Here is a 19,820-nt window from a genome sequence, read left to right on the forward strand (position 1 = left end):
TGGGAACTTTGACGTGTCCCAGAACGTTGGGAAGGGGAGAACGTCTGGTGGAACCACCTAGGCAATCACCGCTGAAGTGGGGAGCAGGTACCTGCCCAGGAGTAAGGAGCATGCATGGCTAAAGGGACCCCAAGAATGTGTTCTTTCATATAATGCTCTTAAAAGAAGATTCATGGAGGGTGCTGTGACATTTGCAGGAGCCCGCTGGCCCCTCTCGCCAAACTAGGGCCAAAGACAACAGACAGTCCGAGTGATAATTTGAACAAAATGATTTAACTGAAAACATGTAATTGTTCATCAAGGAGAGGAAGACGAGGGAAAGTCTTGCTTGTGGTTCAGCTTTAAAACACTGGTTTGTCAGACATTGCTTGGTGCGGGTGCCGGTGGGGAAGGGGTTGGTAAGTGAGGGGGTGGGGTTGGGGTTGGTAAGTAGGGGGTTGGTCTGACAAGAGAACCTGTCACTTTTGCCCTGAAAGGCTGCAGTAACAGATTATGTTAAATGGGAGAATAACCAATTATATATCATTTAACATTCCTTTGTCGGTCTTGAGTGCAGCGGGAGCCGTTCTGACCCTGGATGCTTTGTTTATCTGAGATGGAGAAAGTCACTGAGTCACTGAGCCCCAAAAAATGTTAAATAAAGCCATTCGTTTTTTTTTTTAATGTTTCTTTCTGTTTTCGTGTCTCTTCTAGGAGAACAGCCAAAGAAATTCGCTGTAAATCCCCGCAGGGACAGATTCCATCCAGCGCGGAAATTCAGATCCACATCAATCGCGCTGTGCTGCGCAACCCCGAGGTGAAGTACAATTACACGGAGGACCCCACAGTGCAGAAAATCGAACCAGAGTGGAGCATCACCAGGTAATCCACGCAGCTTATCACAATGGCTGCGGAGCTCTGTGATCTGTCTGGATGATGCAACTTTCAATCTAAATTCCGGGCAAAATACATGTATGGCGCTGATTAACCTGCAAAAAAGGATTTGTGTGTTTTTCCATCCAACCTACACAGCTCTGCCATACAGCACAGCCCTCTCTGGCAAAATAGGAGACATCATTTTTCTCTACTTGTCCCTCCCCCAGCCTGTGACTGGACAGTGAAAGGAGAAGCAGCACAGTGATGGGCTCATCTCACTGTCACTGCTCTCTCCTCCTATCAGCATGTTCTTGTTGGCACATGAATACTGCAGAGCAGCTGATTGTGTTGCTTCTTCCTTCCTCAGTCTGAGCTCTGTTGTACAGAACAGTGGTCTCCAAACTGCGGCCCGAGGGCTGAATCCGGTCCTTTGCTAGCCTTTATATGGCCCTTGGGCACTATTCCTCTCAATGATATGAGGGACTGTTCTTCACACTGACTACAACTGTTCCTCCCACTAATATCAATGATAGGTCACTATTCCTCCCACTGAGGCCAATGATGGGACACCATTCCTCCCACTGATAGCAATGATGGGACACCATTCCTCCCACTGATAGCAATGATGGGACACCATTCCTCCCACTGATAGCAATGATGGGACACCATTCCTCCCACTGATACCAATGATGGGACACCATTCCTCCCACTGATACCAATGATAGGTCACTATTCCTCCCACTGATACCAATGATAGGTCACTATTCCTCCCACTGATACCAATGATGGGACACCATTCCTCCCACTGATGGCAATGATGGGACACTATTCCCCCCACTGATGGCAATGATGGGACACTATTCCTCCCACTAATACCAATGAATGGGACACTATTCCTCCCACTGATACCAATGATGGGACACTATTCCTCCCACTGATACCAATGATGGGACACTATTCCTCCCACTGATGGCAATGATGGGACACCATTCCTCCTACTGATACCAATGACGGGACACCATTCCTCCTACTGATACCAATGATGGGACACTATTCCTCCCACTGATGGCAATGATGGGACACTATTCCTCCTACTGATACCAATGATGGGACACTATTCCTCCTACTGATAGCAATGATGGGACACCATTCCTCCTACTGATGGCAATGATGGGACACCATTCCTCCTACTGATGGCAATGATGGGACACCATTCCTCCTACTGATGGCAATGATGGGACACCATTCCTCCTACAGATAGCACTGATTGGACACTATTCCTCCTGCTTATAATATTTATGGGTCACTATTCCCCCCACTATACCAATGATAGGGCACTATTCCTCCCCCTATACCAATGATGAGGCACTACTCCTCCCACTATACCAATGATTGGACAATACTCCTCCCTCTATACCAATGATTGGACACTACTCCTTCCACTATACCAATGATTGGACACTACTCCTTCCACTATACCAATGATTGGACACTACTCCTCCCACTATACCAATGATTGGACACTACTCCTCCCACTATACCAATGATTGGACACTACTCCTCCCACTATACCAATGATTGGACACTACTCCTCCCACTATACCAATGATTGGACACTACTCCTCCCACTATACCAATGATTGGACACTACTCCTCCCACTATACCAATGATTGGACACTACTCCTCCCACTATACCAATGATTGGACACTACTCCTCCCACTATACCAATGATTGGACACCATTCCTCCCACTGATGGCAATGATGGGACACTATTCCCCCCACTGATGGCAATGATGGGACACTATTCCTCCCACTGATGGCAATGATGGGACACTATTCCTCCCACTAATACCAATGAATGGGACACTATTCCTCCCACTGATACCAATGATGGGACACTATTCCTCCTAATGATAGCAATGATGGGGACACCATTCCTCCCACTAATACCAATGATGGGACACTATTCCTCCCACTGATGGCAATGATGGGACACCATTCCTCCTACTGATACCAATGATGGGACACTATTCCTCCCACTGATGGCAATGATGGGACACTATTCCTCCTACTGATACCAATGATGGGACACTATTCCTCCTACTGATAGCAATGATGGGACACCATTCCTCCTACTGATGGCAATGCTGGGACACCATTCCTCCTACTGATGGCAATGATGGGACACCATTCCTCCTACTGATGGCAATGATGGGACACCATTCCTCCTACAGATAGCACTGATTGGACACTATTCCTCCTGCTTATAATATTTATGGGTCACTATTCCCCCCACTATACCAATGATAGGGCACTATTCCTCCCCCTATACCAATGATGAGGCACTACTCCTCCCACTATACCAATGATTGGACAATACTCCTCCCTCTATACCAATGATTGGACACTACTCCTTCCACTATACCAATGATTGGACACTACTCCTTCCACTATACCAATGATTGGACACTACTCCTCCCACTATACCAATGATTGGACACTACTCCTCCCACTATACCAATGATTGGACACTACTCCTCCCACTATACCAATGATTGGACACTACTCCTCCCACTATACCAATGATTGGACACTACTCCTCCCACTATACCAATGATTGGACACTACTCCTCCCACTATACCAATGATTGGACACTACTCCTCCCACTATACCAATGATTGGACACTACTCCTCCCACTATACCAATGATTGGACACTACTCCTTCCACTATACCAATGATTGGACACTACTCCTTCCACTATACCAATGATTGGACACTACTCCTTCCACTATACCAATGATTGGACACTACTCCTTCAACTATACCAATGATTGGACACTACTCTTCCCACTATACCAATGATTGGACACTACTCCTTCCACTATACCAATGATTGGACACTACTCCTTCCACTATACCAATGATTGGACACTACTCCTCCCACTATACCAATGATAATACACTATTCCTCCTATTTACCACCAAACCTGAGGCCATGTGCTATCTCACTGATGCTGGGCCCGAGACATTTTTTTCCCCCACTGGCCCCCCTAAAGTCTGAAGGACGGTAAACTGACCCTTTGGAAAGTTTGGAGACCCCTGGTACAAAAGATTACAAGAGCCTGATAACACTCCACATAAAAAATAAAAAAAAACCACACATGGTATGGCCTGTTCATGTTATGACATTGTAAGAACACATGTGTTACCAAGCTATTGCACAACACACAGCAACAAACATTGGCTGCATTGGTGCAGTGCGTTGGCATTCACTCTGGTACCCTGCCAAATGATGCATAACCAATTTTGGCATGGCATAGTTGTCGGCAGGGTTCGTTGGGTGTCATTCAGAATGAATTGCACCACAGTACAGCAACGCGTTTAATGTGCATTGCTGGTATGCAACCTTTAATGGTGTATTGCTAAATACAGAGCTACTCAAATTTTCTGTCTTTGATATCTTCCTGGAGTCCGGCTCTAAGCAGTGTTGTTCTTTTTGCAGTGGTGGGACTCCACTGATTGTGTCCGGTCTGAACCTGGCAACTATTAGGGAACCGAAGATCCGCGCAAAATATGGCGAGGTGGAACGTGAAAATGTGAGTGCTAACCGCAGACTAGTAGATATGTGTGTTGGGAGGTGTGACAGAGGTGAGCCGAGACATTAATCGCCTTGTGATTTCTTCATCTAGAACTGTACGGTTTATAATGACACTACCATGGTTTGTCTGGCCCCTTCCATCGAAAACCCCCTGAGAATTCCGCCGGAATTCGGAGACAAACCAGACGAGATCGGCTTCATCATGGACAACGTCCAGGCGCTGCTCATCGTGAATATGACCAGCTTCACGTACTACGCTGACCCTGTGTTTGAGCCCCTCAGTCCATCCGGGAACCTAGAGCTAAAGCCCAGCTCTCCTCTAATCATCAAGGTGAGTGAGGGGTCATGGTGCAACTACCAGCCTGTCTACACCCTTCTCCTTCAATCTCTTTTTGCAGCAGAGCATCTAAAACCAAGACTTGTTCTCTTCTTCTCAGGGTCGTAATATATTACCATCCGTACCTGGGAACTTCCGTCTCAACTATACAGTCTTGATTGGCGACACCCCATGCGCCCTAACCGTGTCTGAGACGCAGCTTCTGTGCGAATCGCCAAACCTTACAGGACAACACAAAGTCACGGTATGTATGATGTCCTCTACACAGCAATGTGGTGGCCAAGTAGATGTTGGATCACCTGCATAAAAAGCAGATATTTGGCGCTATTGACCAAGCTGCCTGCCATATAAGTTAAAGAAGGCTTGCTAAAAAAACGTATTTACATTAACCACTTGCCACCTGCCCACAGTACATTTAGTGCGAGCAAGAGCTGCAGGATAAGTGACTTTACCTATGCGTCGCTTAGCACATGCGCACTGTGGTACGATCCCCTGACCACACTGCTTGCTACCCAGCCATTCTGGGTGTCCGGGATATCATTTGTAATAGCTATGACCAATTCTAGTGTTCACATGTATGCAAAACAATCTTAAATGGCTTCCCTTCATGACTGCTTACTATTGTACTGATGTGATTGTCCCACAGCTATCACATGGTAACTGGGCCGACACAGCACCCTGTACCATGTGATTAGCTGTAGCCAATCACAGATCACAAAAGTAAGCAATCTGTCATGAATGAAGGCCATTAATAACAGTTAAAGGGGTTAAAGTGCAGTCCTCCTTCACTTACCTCATCCTTCCATTTTGCTTTTTAATGTCCTTATTTCTTCTGAGAAATCCTCACTTCCTGTTCTTCTGTCTGTAACTCCACACAGTAATGCGAGGCTTTCTCCCTGGTGTGGAGTGTCGTGCTCGCCCCCTCCCTTGGACTACAGTAGAGTCAGGACGCTCTCTACGTTGCAGATAGACAGGAGCTGTGTGTTAGTGGGCGTCCTGTCTCTCCTGTAGTCCAAGGGAGGGGGCGAGCACGACACTCCACACCAGGGAGAAAGCCTTGCATTACTGTGTGGAGTTAAGGGCACCAATAGCTCATGTACTGGCTGGGAACTTGCTCACTGTACACTTAGAGGTTGATTTACTAAAGGGGAAAAAAAATGTGCACTTTGCAGAGTGCAGTTCCACTCTGCAGGCGCAGTTGCCCCAGAGCACTTAGTAAATGAGCAGAAACTCTGCTGACTTCCATCATCCAATCATGTGCAAAGTGAAGCCTTACCTTATTTACTTAGCTGTTTGCAAAGTGCACAGTCCGCTTGCCTTTAGTAAATCAACCCTGTACAGACCTAATCATATCTTGACCTTGCCAGCTTTCTCAATTATTGTAGCAGGTGGGTGGAGCTGGGAACTCAGGTGTCATTATGAAGTCACAAAAGACATAAGTGTGGTTGGTTCAAAGTTCTGACATCTACTCAAACGAATCTATCCTTTTTAAGTGAGCTGACCTTTAAATGTTTAAACAGCTACTTGCCGTATATCAGAATTTATTTTTTATGTATGTGACCTTTTTTTTTTCTTATCTTTTAGATCAAAGCCGGAGGATTTGAATTCTCACCCGGTACTCTGCAGATCTATTCCGACAGCCTCCTGACCCTTCCGGCAATCATTGGCATCGGTGGAGGTGGTGGGCTCCTCTTGCTAATCATCATCATCGTGCTGATCGCCTACAAGCGCAAATCGAGGGATGCAGACCGCACCTTGAAGCGTTTGCAGCTGCAGATGGACAATCTGGAGTCGCGGGTGGCCCTGGAATGCAAAGAAGGTAAAAAAAAAAACCTCTGTGTGCAACCAAACCTGTATATATGGCACCGCTCCAGGCAAGCACATGAAGCGACCTTCTCCACTTCAGACTAACAACCACATAAACCACATTTTGCTGCATTTTGTTGCTGCTTTATTGAGGTCAGAATAGGTCAGGTAGCCGTTCTCTTCGATGTCAGATGTGACACCATCTACTGATGCTTTTTTGCCTGATAAGCTTAAAGTGATTATTTTATTTAGCTAACAAGCATGTTGTACTTACCTGCTCTGTGTAATGGTTTTTCACGGAGTGGCCCCGATCCTCCCCTTCTGGCGTCCCCCGCTGGCGCTCCTGGCTCCACCCCGCCAAGTGCCCCCATAACAAGCCGCTTGCTATGGGGGGCAATCATGCATGCTCGCTCCCGGGCCCACTCTGTGTGTCCATAAGACCTCTTAATTTTTCTCTTGGTGTCAGGAAAACTTGTCTGAAGTCATTCATGCAGATAGCAGAGGAGCGAGGCAGCAGACAGAAGTGACACTTAGTGCTCTGGATTGAGACAAGTACACACTAGAGTAGGGGGGTCTCCAAACTTTCTAAACAAATGGTCAGTTTACTTTCCTCCAGACTAGAGGGGAGCCCCAATGTAGTCATTGGGAATAGAAATTATCCTGGCGTCAGTAGGAGTAAACTGTGCATCTTTGGTATTAAGGGGAGGAATAGTTCCCCACCGTTAGAGTCAGTGGGGGGAATAGTTCCCCATCCTTGGTGTCAGTGGGAGAAAAAGTTCCCCATCCTTGGTGTCAGTGGGGAGAGTAGTTTCCCCCCCATAGTTGGTGTCAGTGGGGGGAATAGTGGCCCATCAGTAGGGGGAATAGTGGCCCATCAGTAGGGGGAATAGTGGCCCATCAGTGGGAGGAATAGTGGCCCATCAGTGGGAGGAATAGTGGCCCATCAGTGGGAGGAATAGTGGCCCATCAGTGGGAGGAATAGTGGCCCATCAGTGGGAGGAATAGTGGCCCATCAGTGGGAGGAATAGTGGCCCATCAGTGGGAGGAATAGTGGCCCATCAGTGGGAGGAATAGTGGCCCATCATTGGTGTCAGTGGGAGGAATAGTGGCCCATCATTGGTGTCAGTGGGAGGAATAGTGGCCCATTATTGGTGTCAGTGGGAGGAATAGTGGCCCATTATTGGTGTCAGTGGGAGGAATAGTGGCCCATTATTGGTGTCAGTGGGAGAAATAGTGTCCCATCATTGGTGTCAGTAAGAGCAAAGCGGTAGTAAACCGCAGTTGTTGAAAAAATTCCCTGCAAGGCAATGTCATAATGTGCTAGTATGCATTGTGCTGTCACCACTTCGTTGGCCAACATCTTCCCCCAGTCTTCCTTCCTGTTTACGGCACGGGCTTGGATGGTCCGGCACTGTATGCTGAACCTTCAGAGCACATGCGTCGGTAACTTCACCGGTTGCATACACAGTGAGATGCAGTGGGATTAATAGTGCCCCATCGTTGGTGTCAGTGGGATTAATAGTGCCCCATCGTTGGTGTCAGTGGGATTAATAGTGCCCCATCGTTGGTGTCAGTGGGAAGAATAGTGATCGTTGGTGTCAGTGAGAAGAATAGTGATCGTTGGTGTCAGTGAGAAGAATAGTGATCGTTGGTGTCAGTGGGAAGAATAGTGATCGTTGGTGTCAGTGAGAAGAATAGTGATCGTTGGTGTCAGTGAGAAGAATAGTGATCGTTGGTGTCAGTGGGAAGAATAGTGATCGTTGGTGTCAGTGAGAAGAATAGTGATCGTTGGTGTCAGTGAGAAGAATAGTGATCTTTGGTGTCAGTGGGAAGAATAGTGATCGTTGGTGTCAGTGGGAAGAATAGTGATCGTTGGTGTCAGTGGGAAGAATAGTGATCGTTGGTGTCAGTGGGAAGAATGGTGATCGTTGGTGTCGGTGGGAAGAATAGTGATCGTTGGTGTCAGTAGGAAGAATAGTGATCGTTGGTGTCAGTGGGAAGAATAGTGATCGTTGGTGTCAGTGGGAAGAATGGTGATCGTTGGTGTCAGTGGGAAGAATAGTGATCGTTGGTGTCAGTAGGAAGAATAGTGATCGTTGGTGTCAGTGGGAAGAATAGTGATCGTTGGTGTCAGTAGGAAGAATAGTGATCGTTGGTGTCAGTGGGAAGAATAGTGATCGTTGGTGTCAGTGGGAAGAATAGTGATCGTTGGTGTCAGTGGGAAGAATAGTGATCGTTGGTGTCGGTGGGAAGAATGGTGATCGTTGGTGTCGGTGGGAAGAATGGTGATCGTTGGTGTCGGTGGGAAGAATGGTGATCGTTGGTGTCGGTGGGAAGAATAGTGATCGTTGGTGTCGGTGGGAAGAATGGTGATCGTTGGTGTCGGTGGGAAGAATGGTGATCGTTGGTGTCGGTGGGAAGAATAGTGATCGTTGGTGTCAGTGGGAAGAATAGTGATCGTTGGTGTCAGTGGGAAGAATGGTGATCGTTGGTGTCGGTGGGAAGAATAGTGATCGTTGGTGTCGGTGGGAAGAATAGTGATCGTTGGTGTCGGTGGGAAGAATGGTGATCGTTGGTGTCAGTGGGAAGAATAGTGATCGTTGGTGTCAGTGGGAAGAATAGTGATCGTTGGTGTCAGTGGGAAGAATAGTGATCGTTGGTGTCAGTGGGAAGAATAGTGATCGTTGGTGTCAGTGGGAAGAATAGTGAACGTTGGTGTCAGTGGGAAGAATAGTGAACGTTGGTGTCAGGGGGAAGAATAGTGATCGTTGGTGTCAGTGGGAAGAATAGTGATCGTTGGTGTCGGTAGGAAGAATGGTGATCGTTGGTGTCGGTGGGAAGAATGGTGATCGTTGGTGTCGGTGGGAAGAATGGTGATCGTTGGTGTCGGTGGGAAGAATGGTGATCGTTGGTGTCGGTGGGAAGAATGGTGATCGTTGGTGGCAGTGGGAAGAATAGTGATCGTTGGTGGCAGTGGGAAGAATAGTGATCGTTGGTGTCAGTGGGAAGAATAGTGATCGTTGGTGTCAGTGGGAAGAATAGTGATCGTTGGTGTCAGTGGGAAGAATAGTGATCGTTGGTGTCAGTGGGAAGAATAGTGATCGTTGGTGTCAGTGGGAAGAATAGTGATCGTTGGTGGCAGTGGGAAGAATAGTGATCGTTGGTGTCAGTGGGAAGAATAGTGATCGTTGGTGTCAGTGGGAAGAATAGTGATCGTTGGTGTCAGTGGGAAGAATAGTGATCGTTGGTGTCAGTGGAAAGAATAGTGATCGTTGGTGTCAGTGGGAAGAGTAGTGATCGTTGGTGTCAGTGGGAAGAGTAGTGATCGTTGGTGTCAGTGGGAAGAATAGTGATCGTTGGTGTCATTGGGAAGAATAGTGATCGTTGGTGTCATTGGGAAGAATAGTGATCGTTGGTGTCAGTGGGAAGAATAGTGATCGTTGGTGTCAGTGGGAAGAATAGTGATCGTTGGTGTCAGCGGGAAGAATAGTGATCGTTGGTGTCAGCGGGAAGAATGGTGCCTCATTGTTGGTGTCGGTAGCAGAAATATTGCCCATGTTGGTGTCAGTGGGAAGAATAGTGATCGTTGGTGTCAGTGGGAAGAATAGTGATCGTTGGTGTCAGTGGGAAGAATGGTGATCGTTGGTGGCAGTGGGAAGAATGGTGCCTCATTGTTGGTGTCAGTAGCAGGAATAGTGCCTCATTGTTGGTGTCAGTAGCAGGAATAGTGCCTCGTTGTTGGTGTCGGTAGCAGGAATAGTGCCTCGTTGTTGTCGGTAGCAGAAATATTGCCCCATGTTGGTGTCAGTGGGGAGGAATGGTGTCTTGTATCAGTGGAAAGAAAAGTGCCCCAACGGTCGGATAAAGGCAAGCATAGGGCCACATCTGGCCCCTGGACCCGCTGTTTGATGACTCCTGCAATAGAGGGATAGGCTTTTTTCCTATTTATTGTCCTGAGTTTTTCAGCCACTTTAACATGATGAAGCCCATTGGGTGAAACACGTCAGTTGGTGGAATCACATCTGACGGGGAGAGAATGTCTGTCTGACCCAATCTAACCTCGATAAAGTTGTTGGTTCTTCAAAAATGATATCTGGGTGCGACTTTTTGCGTTCATATTCTACGTGCAGCAGACAAGATAAACCGTATTCCAGGCTGGAAGTTCCTTCCGCACATCATGGTCTTTCAAGCCTTTGGGGCAGATGTTCCAGCTTGTCTACACGTGCCAGCTTTCATCTCACACAATATGGCCGTGTAGATTTTTTTTGATGTGCGAATCTCGCTCTGAAGTCCGTTGCCACGTTTTTTTTTTTTTTTTTTCCTCTTTTTATGTTCCGTCTCACCCGCACTTGTGTAGCAGATTGTACTTTGTCATCTCGATCTGCTTTCTATGGTTGTAGCTCAGCTTCTTAATTTGGTACATCTGGCATCAAAGTGGGTTCCTCTGGGATTGGGTTCAGGATACAATGTACTAATAGGCAGTATTTAAACGATGGCTTCCTTCCATTTATAACTCCAGTCCTCTGAGGTGGACCAAATCAAGCAGAATTTTTTTTTTTTTTTTAGCCAGGGAAAGGGAGAAGTCGAGGCAGAGAAACGCGGGGCGTCTCATTACTCAGAGGAAATGTGGGCGAGAAACTAGGACAGGGGAGCCTGTGAAGTCTCTTGCAGCGAGAGCCTAATTGCCCATTATTTGTCTAACCATAACGGAAGGGTCGTAACCCTGCCAACTGCCGGGGGCCCGGGAGGTGGGGAAGAAAAGCTGGCACCGAAAAGGAGATTAAACAAAAAATCCCCCAATATATAGAAATAAATATATATGTGGCTCCTCCAGAAAGAGAAAAAAAAAGCTATAGATGGCGGGAGCGACAAGGGAGCCGCTGGGAAGATGATCTGTAATATTCTACAGCTGCCAGATAAAAGGATGGGCTTTTAATTAAGTGGCGTGATATCTGTACCCGTTCTGCGCGTTTCAGCTCTTCCATGTACAGATAAGAGATCGCCGCTCGCCTGGTGACCACATTCTGCTGCCCCCCTCCCCCTTCCCCTCCTGCAGCTGACAGCTCGAAAAGTTCCTCTTACCAAGTCCACACAAATGTAATTGAATTTCTCTCTTAGATCTATGGCTCAGGAGCCGGGAGCTGACACTTTTACCTTTACTGAACAGAAACGAGCAACGCGGCTAGGACTACAAGACCCAGCATGCTTTGCAGGGCAGAGAGGTGGCTTGGCTGGTTAGGTTGCAAGATGTCGTCTTAGCCCCCTTTCACACTTGTACGACTTCAAAGTCGCGCGATTTTTCCGCGATTCCGCGGCTGCGATTTTGCCGCGATTCGCGGCCGCGATTTCAATGAATGCCTGTGTAAGTGGCATCAAAATCGGACCAAAGTAGTGCAAGGACTACTCTGAAGTAGGCACAACTTAAAGTCGTGCCAGTATGAATGGTAGTCATTGAAAATAATGGAGAATGACTTGTCATACGATTTTACAGTCCAAAATCGTGAGACAAGTCGTATAAGTGTGAAAGGGGACTAAACATCGGCAGTAAGCAGAGCTCTAGGCAAACCGACATTTTGGACAATTTCATGCTCCCAACTTTGTGGGAACAGTTTGGGGACGGCCCCTCCATGTTCCAACATGACTGCCCACCAGTGCACAAAGCAAGGTCCATAAAGACATGGATGAGCAAGTTTGGGGTGGAGGTACTTGACTGGCCTGCACAGAGTTCTGACCTCAACCTGATAGTACACCTTTGGGATGATTTAGAGTGGAGACTGCGAGCCAGGCCTTCTCATCCAACATCAGTGCCTGAGCTTGCACATGCTCTTCTGGAAGAATGGTCAAACATTCCCATAGACACACTCCCAACACACTCCTAAACCTTGTGGACGGCCTTCCCAGAAGAGTTGAAGCTGTTATAGCTGCAAAGGGTGGGCTAACTCAATACTGAATCCTACAGACTAAGACTGGGATGCCATTAAAGTTCATGTGCGTGTAAAGGCAGACGTCCCAATACTTTTGACAATAGTGTGTGTATTATACACAGTATCTAAGGAGTGCATATCCATATAGAGGGTTTGCGCGTTCTGGGGCCGGGGTTTGCGCGTTCTGGGGCCGGGGTTTGCGCGTTCTGGGGCCGGGGTTTGCGCGTTCTGGGGCCGGGGTTTGCGCGTTCTGGGGCCGGGGTTTGCGCGTTCTGGGGCCGGGGTTTGCGCGTTCTGGGGCCGGGGTTTGCGCGTTCTGGGGCCGGGGTTTGCGCGTTCTGGGGCCGGGGTTTGCGCGTTCTGGGGCCGGGGTTTGCGCGTTCTGGGGCCGGGGTTTGCGCGTTCTGGGGCCGGGGTTTGCGCGTTCTGGGGCCGGGGTTTGCGCGTTCTGGGGCCGGGGTTTGCGCGTTCTGGGGCCGGGGTTTGCGCGTTCTGGGGCCGGGGTTTGCGCGTTCTGGGGCCGGGGTTTGCGCGTTCTGGGGCCGGGGTTTGCGCGTTCTGGGGCCGGGGTTTGCGCGTTCTGGGGCCGGGGTTTGCGCGTTCTGGGGCCGGGGTTTGCGCGTTCTGGGGCCGGGGTTTGCGCGTTCTGGGGCCGGGGTTTGCGCGTTCTGGGGTCGGGGTTTGCGCGTTCTGGGGCCGGGGTTTGCGCGTTCTGGGGCCGGGGTTTGCGCGTTCTGGGGCCGGGGTTTGCGCGTTCTGGGGCCGGGGTTTGCGCGTTCTGGGGCCGGGGTTTGCGCGTTCTGGGGCCGGGGTTTGCGCGTTCTGGGGCCGGGGTTTGCGCGTTCTGGGGCCGGGGTTTGCGCGTTCTGGGGCCGGGGTTTGCGCGTTCTGGGGCCGGGGTTTGCGCGTTCTGGGGCCGGGGTTTGCGCGTTCTGGGGCCGGGGTTTGCGCGTTCCGGGGCAGGGGTTTGCGTGTTCCAGGCAAGGGGTCCGTGTACTGTGCAGGGGGCTGTGGAAAGTTATTTTCCGGAAGCTTCCCTCTTAAAGTTGGGGTGCGTATTATACGCCGATAAATACGGTAATTGTGCCAAATACCTTCGTTATATCGCTTCTGTGATCTGCCGGAGAAACACACACATTGTACATTATGCACTTCTGTAATAGAGTGGGTTATAGGATTTTACAAGCATTTTAAACTAGGGCTTATTTTCAGGGTAGGGCTTATATTGCAGCTCTTCTGGAAAATAGCGCTAGGTCTTATTTTCGGGGAAACACAGTAGTCAGATTGCTGGCCTCTAGTGAAATTAGGCAGTAGCTTGATCTTGGACATGCCTCCCTATCCTGCTGAATAGATGGTCATCACCCGACTTTCCTCCTGTTGACATGGTCCCTGTGTTAGACTGACAGCAATGCACAGAGCATAGAGGCTTGATTGAAGCAGTGTGTTGACCCTTCCTCTTCATATTGGGGAATAAAAACACGACTGGGTTAAATAGAATTTTTTTAATGCCAGCCAGGATTTCACCTTTTTTAATATAGCTAAATTTTCATCATAAAAGTTCTGCGTCTGTGCGTGTTCTCCTTTGGGGAAAGGGCTCTGTTTCAGCCGCTGAGCTGTAAAATAAGCGTTCTCCCGTACGTAAGCAGTGTCCTTTAAAAACGTACGCATTACATCTCGCAAATTAGAAGCCACTGAAGTGCGGACGGCCGTACACAGGTGTAATAAAGTAGCAAATTTACGAGGAATACTTAAGGTTAATCGGTGCTAAAAATATATTTAATCAATCGGCTTTTGTCCTTACTTGAACCAGATGCTTTTACGGCAACTGCAGGGTTGTGGCGCGCGTAGAGCGAACCCGCAGCACAGCGCGTGTGTAAGTGAGACCGCTAATCGGAGTTCTGATCTGTAGAAGACTTTACAGACGAAAATCACTATTCAAAAGGAAGACGCGGCCCCCTGCTGCCCGGCCGCCAATGGCAAATTCTCAGGATTAAGTTATTAGAGCAGGAGCGCTACTTCGCTCCCTCCTGTCGGTGGTTGTAGAGTATAGAGGTATTGAGAAACACTGTTTCTTTTTACAAAAGTGCAGCGCAGTAGATTGGAATCTTCAGAGAGGCAAACCAGAGTTGTATATTCGTATTATGCTCTCGTTACAGCATGGGAAAAGTTTATTTAACGAATGATTCAACTATTCTACAGATAACCTTATTTCTTAAGGTGAGCTGTTTGTGCTGTGATTTACTTGTATTCTCTCCCTGATAGAATATAAATGTCTGTAAGGACCCTGTGGAGGATAACCTGTGTCCTGCTTGAGTTCAGGACTCATAACTACCTGTGAGGCCGTGTACACACGATCAGTCTAAACCGATGAAAACGGACTGAAGGACCGCTTCATTGGTCCAAACCGACCGTGTGTGGGCCCCATCGGTCAGTTAATCCTTCAGTCCAAAAAAATTAGAATTTGCTTTAAAATTTAACCGATGGACGCCTAACCGATAGGTCAAAACCGATGGTTAGTATGCAAAAGCATTGGTTAAAAACCCACGCATGCTCATAATCAAGTCGACGCATGCTCGGAAGCATTGAAATTCATTTCTCTCAGCACGTCGTTGTGTTTTACGTCACCGCGTTGGACTCGATCGGTTTTTAAACTGATGGTGTGTAGGCACATCAGACCATCATCAGTTCACCGATGAAACGGTCCTTCAGTCCGTTCTCATCGGATGGACTGATCGTGTGTACAGGGCTTTAGCCGTCATTCCTGTTGTTATTTAGTTGTATTCTCTCCCTGATGGAATATTAATGTCCATCTGTAAGGACCCTATAGAGGCTGACCTTTTTTCTGCCTGAGCTCAGGACTCGTAACTGCCTACAAGCAGTCATTACTGTTATTTACTTGTATTCTCTCCCTGATGGAATATAACTGTCCATCTGTAAGGACCCTATAGAGGCTGACCTTTTTTCTGCCTGAGCTCAGGACTCGTAACTGCCTACAAGCAGTCATTACTGTTATTTACTTGTATTCTCTCCCTGATGGAATATAACTGTCCATCTGTAAGGACCCAATGGAGGCTGGCCTGTTTCCTGCCTGAACTCAGGACTCATAACTGCCTGCAAACAGCCATTACTGTTATTTGGTTGTATTCTCTCCCTGATGGAATACAAAATGTCCATCCGTAAGGATCCTGTGGAGGCTGACCTTTTTCCTGCCTGAGCTCAGGACTCGTAACTGCCTACTGTTATGGAAATATTTATTCCTAAGCAGTCATTACTGTTATTTACATGTATTCTCTCCCTGATGGAATATAAATGTCCATCTGTAAGGATCTTGTGGAGGCTGACCTGTTTCCTGCCTGAGCTCAGGACTCGAAACTGCCTACAAGCAGTCATTACTGTTATTTACATGTATTCTCTCCCTGATGGAATATACATGTCTGTCTGTACGGACTCTGTGGGGGCTGATCTGTCTCCTGCCTGAGCTCAGGACTCATAACTGCCTACAAGCAGTCATTACTGTTATTTACTTGTATTCTCTCCCTGATAGAATATAACTGTCTAAGGACCCTGTGGAGGATAACCTGTATTTTGCCCGAGTTCAGGACTCGTAACTGTCTGCAAGCAGTTCTTACTGTTATTTAGTTGTATTCTCTCCCTGATGGAATATAAATGTCCATCTGTAAGGACCCTATGGAGGCTGACCTGTCTCCTGCCTGAGCTCAGGACTCATAACTGCCTACTAGCAGTCATTACTGTTATTTACATGTATTCTCTCCCTGATAGAATATAAATGTCCATCTGTAAAGACCCGGTGAAGGCAGCCCAAGCTCAGGACTCATAACTGTCGGAGGTAAATAAAATATTAAATTATTGCACAGGATTTTTATAGCGCCAACAGTTGTACAAAATGAATAGGGAGAGTACAGTTACAATTCAGTTCAATACCAATAGGGTTAGGATAGCTCTGCTTATGAATGCTTACAATGAAAATATATATATTTTTTTTCTGTAATTTTGACAGCATCTCTGTTGGCACAATTTTCATTGTCGCCACTGAGTCCAAGTAGGATATAGGATGGCCTTACAGCCTGACATTTCTGCTTTGACAGGGAGAGAATACAAGCAAATAATTAAAAGTTCATTCATCTTTTTCAAGTTCGAGAGCAGAGATTCTGAAAACGACAAGCACCTGCTGGTGATTGGTTCCCATTAAAGATAATCTCCCATTTTAAACTCTTAAAACTAAAGTTCTGCCTGAGATGAGCCACAGCAGGGTACCTGTTCTTCAAGAAAAACAGAAATGGAAGGCGCGTACACCTAGTGAATTGCCAGAGATATTTTAATTAAAAAAAAAATTGTATAAAAGTGGGTACTCACAAAATGCAACTGACAAAAGGCCATAAACACAGTGCATGCACAGAACACGGGATACAACTAACGCGTTTCGGGGGCGCACCCCCTACCTCAGAGCTAGGCTAAGGTACCTGTTTTTACCTTTGTTCGCTAGAAAAGACGTCCCTCTAATCTTGTGTCTTATTAAAAGCGCTCGGCTCTCCTAAACTTTAGACCAGCAAAGTGAAACCTGTTTTCAAAGAGGCGCTCAGGTAACAAAGATTTTCTAGTAGGCTGCTTGTGGTGACTGTCCTTAGGCAGGACTTTTAAGGGTTCAAACAGGTTCTCTTTAAAGTCTCTTAAAAATATTCAGTGTTTTCTGGATGCTGTTGAGGTTCATCTACAGCTGTCCACAGGTGGCCATGAAAGCTCCCTTGTTGCAAATGAAGTTGGATCCCCTCCTGGAAGGAGATAGAGTATCAAACGTTTGAGAAAGCATCAAAAATTTCGAAAAAGTAGAGTCACCCTTCTAAATCTGCTCAGACTTAATATGTATTATGAGTTTTTGAGGTTTGCTGGTGAGATGAATGATCTGACAGTTTATTGTGTCTCTCGGGGACTGCTTTCCTCCTCGGAGACATCTACGCTGGAGTTCCCAGGTCTATACACTTGGTAAGAAGCTGCTGGAAGATCTTGGTGTCTCTGTTGGAATTTTAAAGCAAATGTTTAAATAAGAATTCAAAATTCTGAAAACAAGCCTTTTATTGCCGAATAGACTTACTCTGTCTTTAGGCAATAAAAGATCGTTGAAGTGTTACTAAACCCAGGAGCCTGCATTCACTATATCTGGTCTCCCACAGAACAGGGAAAGGCAATTTAGTAAATATAAACTGCTAAATATCTTTTCTCATCAGCAGTATATAGCAGTCTTGTGACTTCTATTATTGTCTGGTTAAAGCTTGTGGGAGGAGTTTTCATTCTACTCTGACTGTCCTATCAGGTTGCAGGACCCCTAATCCTTTGTCTGGACAGTGCTGATTGGCTCTGTGGTGATTTTTTTTCTCAACAAAGTGGAGTTACTCTTTAAGGGAATGGAAAAACATTTAAAATACTTGATTTCGCTGTGCTTTTACCTGCTATTTTTTTTTTTTAAGTTGATGAAAGGGTCTCTTTGAAGCATAATGGAACAGAGCTGGTAATTATAGGAGAGTGTAGCAGCTAATCTGCATAATTTCAAGTAGTATCTATAACCTAATCAAGGAGCAGATTGCTGCTTTATGACTCATGAAAGGCAATATTTGGGGACACGGGTACTTTGTTGTTCTTATGGACTATATTTATTTCAAGCGAACCTATTACACGAGGTGTGTTGGCTGCCATTGCTGATATTATATTTATTCATCTCAATGCTATCCTAATAATCTCCTGCTTGTGTGCTTTTCAGAGCCACCAACCCAAATCAGCCTGTCCTTTTCTGAATCAGTGACTTTGCACATTTCAAACCCAGAGACAGCCAACTAAATAGCATTTTCACAAGGCAATTATCCTCTGTAGCCCACTTTTTTTTATTTTTTATATTGCAGCCTTTCTTTAACATGTTTTTTCTCTTCTCGTAGCCTTTGCTGAGCTGCAGACTGACATCCACGAGCTGACCAATGACCTGGACGGAGCCGGAATCCCCTTCCTGGACTATCGCACCTACGCCATGCGTGTCCTCTTCCCCGGCATTGAAGACCACCCTGTGCTGAAGGAGATGGAGGTAAGCACCGCGCTATTGTTGTCGAGAGCCTGCGCCCGCTATATGTTCTTTGGCTAAGTGTCAGGAATTGGATGAATGCAAGAAGAATGAGCACGTGTCTAATCTGGGACTTTGGCTCATACATCGCACTCATTACACCGCTATTGTTCAGTGGGGGAAAGAAACAAGAGCACCAAATTGCTGTTTTTTTCCCCCTCTCTGGGGTTGCCCAATGACTTCCAGATCCCTCATTGATAATGTCAGGTGTTGATAAATCCGTTTGCCGTCTATTGAGTCACTAGACCCAACGTGAATTTGACTTTAGCAATTCCAGGGCTCAGCTAGTCAGATGACGGCATTGCTTTCCAGCAGAATCTCTAAAGCTGGCCATCAATGGATCGAAATCCGGATGGTTTTGAAGAGACCAAACTGAATTTCGGTTCATCTATGGCCGTTCCCATTCCAGGGGAATCAACATAGTGATCTATTCCTCTCGAACAGGATTGTTGGAAAATTTGTGTAGCCAAACTTCTGCAGATGACCGCATCTCGCGCTGTTGCATTTTGACAGCCGATCCCGCCAGCTGTCCAAGAACACAAACCGGGGCTGCATCGGTTTGCATGCAAGGTACCCTTCTTGCATTCATACACATAATAGGGTGAACTTGGGAACCAGTGAAGCTACCAGTATATCTGTGGAGACTTGGAGAAAACCCATGCAAGCATGATGAGAACCTGCACACTCCATGCAAATAGTGTCCTGGCCGGTTCCATAGCAACAGCCTTTGAAAGATCTTCAATACCCCTGCCGGCCATAATACACGTGTGTGTGTGTGTATATGTGTGTATATATATATATATATATATATACATATACATACACACACACATTATACAAGTGTGTCTATGTAGACCGCTGAGGCCAGCGCAAATAATAGTGCATTGTTCAGAATTCTTACTGTGGCTGATAAACCGGCACCTATGCCTTTTGCTATGAGCAAGTTTCTCGTCTCCAACAGCCTAATTGCCACTAATAATCACAATTCGAATGTTTCTCGCTTTTTTTTTTTTTTTTTTTACATTAATGAACTGGCGCTGCAGAGTTAAAAGCTGGTGAAAATTTATGGCCAGCAGGGTTTATATGACTATTTAAAAAGAGGATGCCATTTCATTTTTTATGCAACAAAAACTCAGCCTATAATTTATGCCAAACGCTGTAAATTATAGG

General features: G+C 46.8%; 1 protein-coding gene across 3 annotated transcripts in view; it reads left to right on the forward strand.

The window, feature by feature from the left end:
* Window positions 1-19,820, forward strand: part of PLXNA1 (plexin A1) — a 460,603-nt gene that overhangs the window by 384,696 nt on the left and 56,087 nt on the right. For all 3 annotated transcript variants that reach the window (XM_040358985.1, XM_040358987.1, XM_040358986.1), the window contains exons 16-21: window positions 694-861; window positions 4,364-4,457; window positions 4,551-4,790; window positions 4,897-5,040; window positions 6,381-6,615; window positions 18,472-18,614. In XM_040358985.1, coding sequence (XP_040214919.1) covers window positions 694-861; window positions 4,364-4,457; window positions 4,551-4,790; window positions 4,897-5,040; window positions 6,381-6,615; window positions 18,472-18,614 — 1,024 coding nt within the window. The remainder of the gene's footprint in view (window positions 1-693; window positions 862-4,363; window positions 4,458-4,550; window positions 4,791-4,896; window positions 5,041-6,380; window positions 6,616-18,471; window positions 18,615-19,820) is intronic.

Source organism: Rana temporaria, chromosome 7 (assembly GCF_905171775.1).
Source record: "Rana temporaria chromosome 7, aRanTem1.1, whole genome shotgun sequence".
NCBI classification, from domain to species: domain Eukaryota; kingdom Metazoa; phylum Chordata; class Amphibia; order Anura; family Ranidae; genus Rana; species Rana temporaria.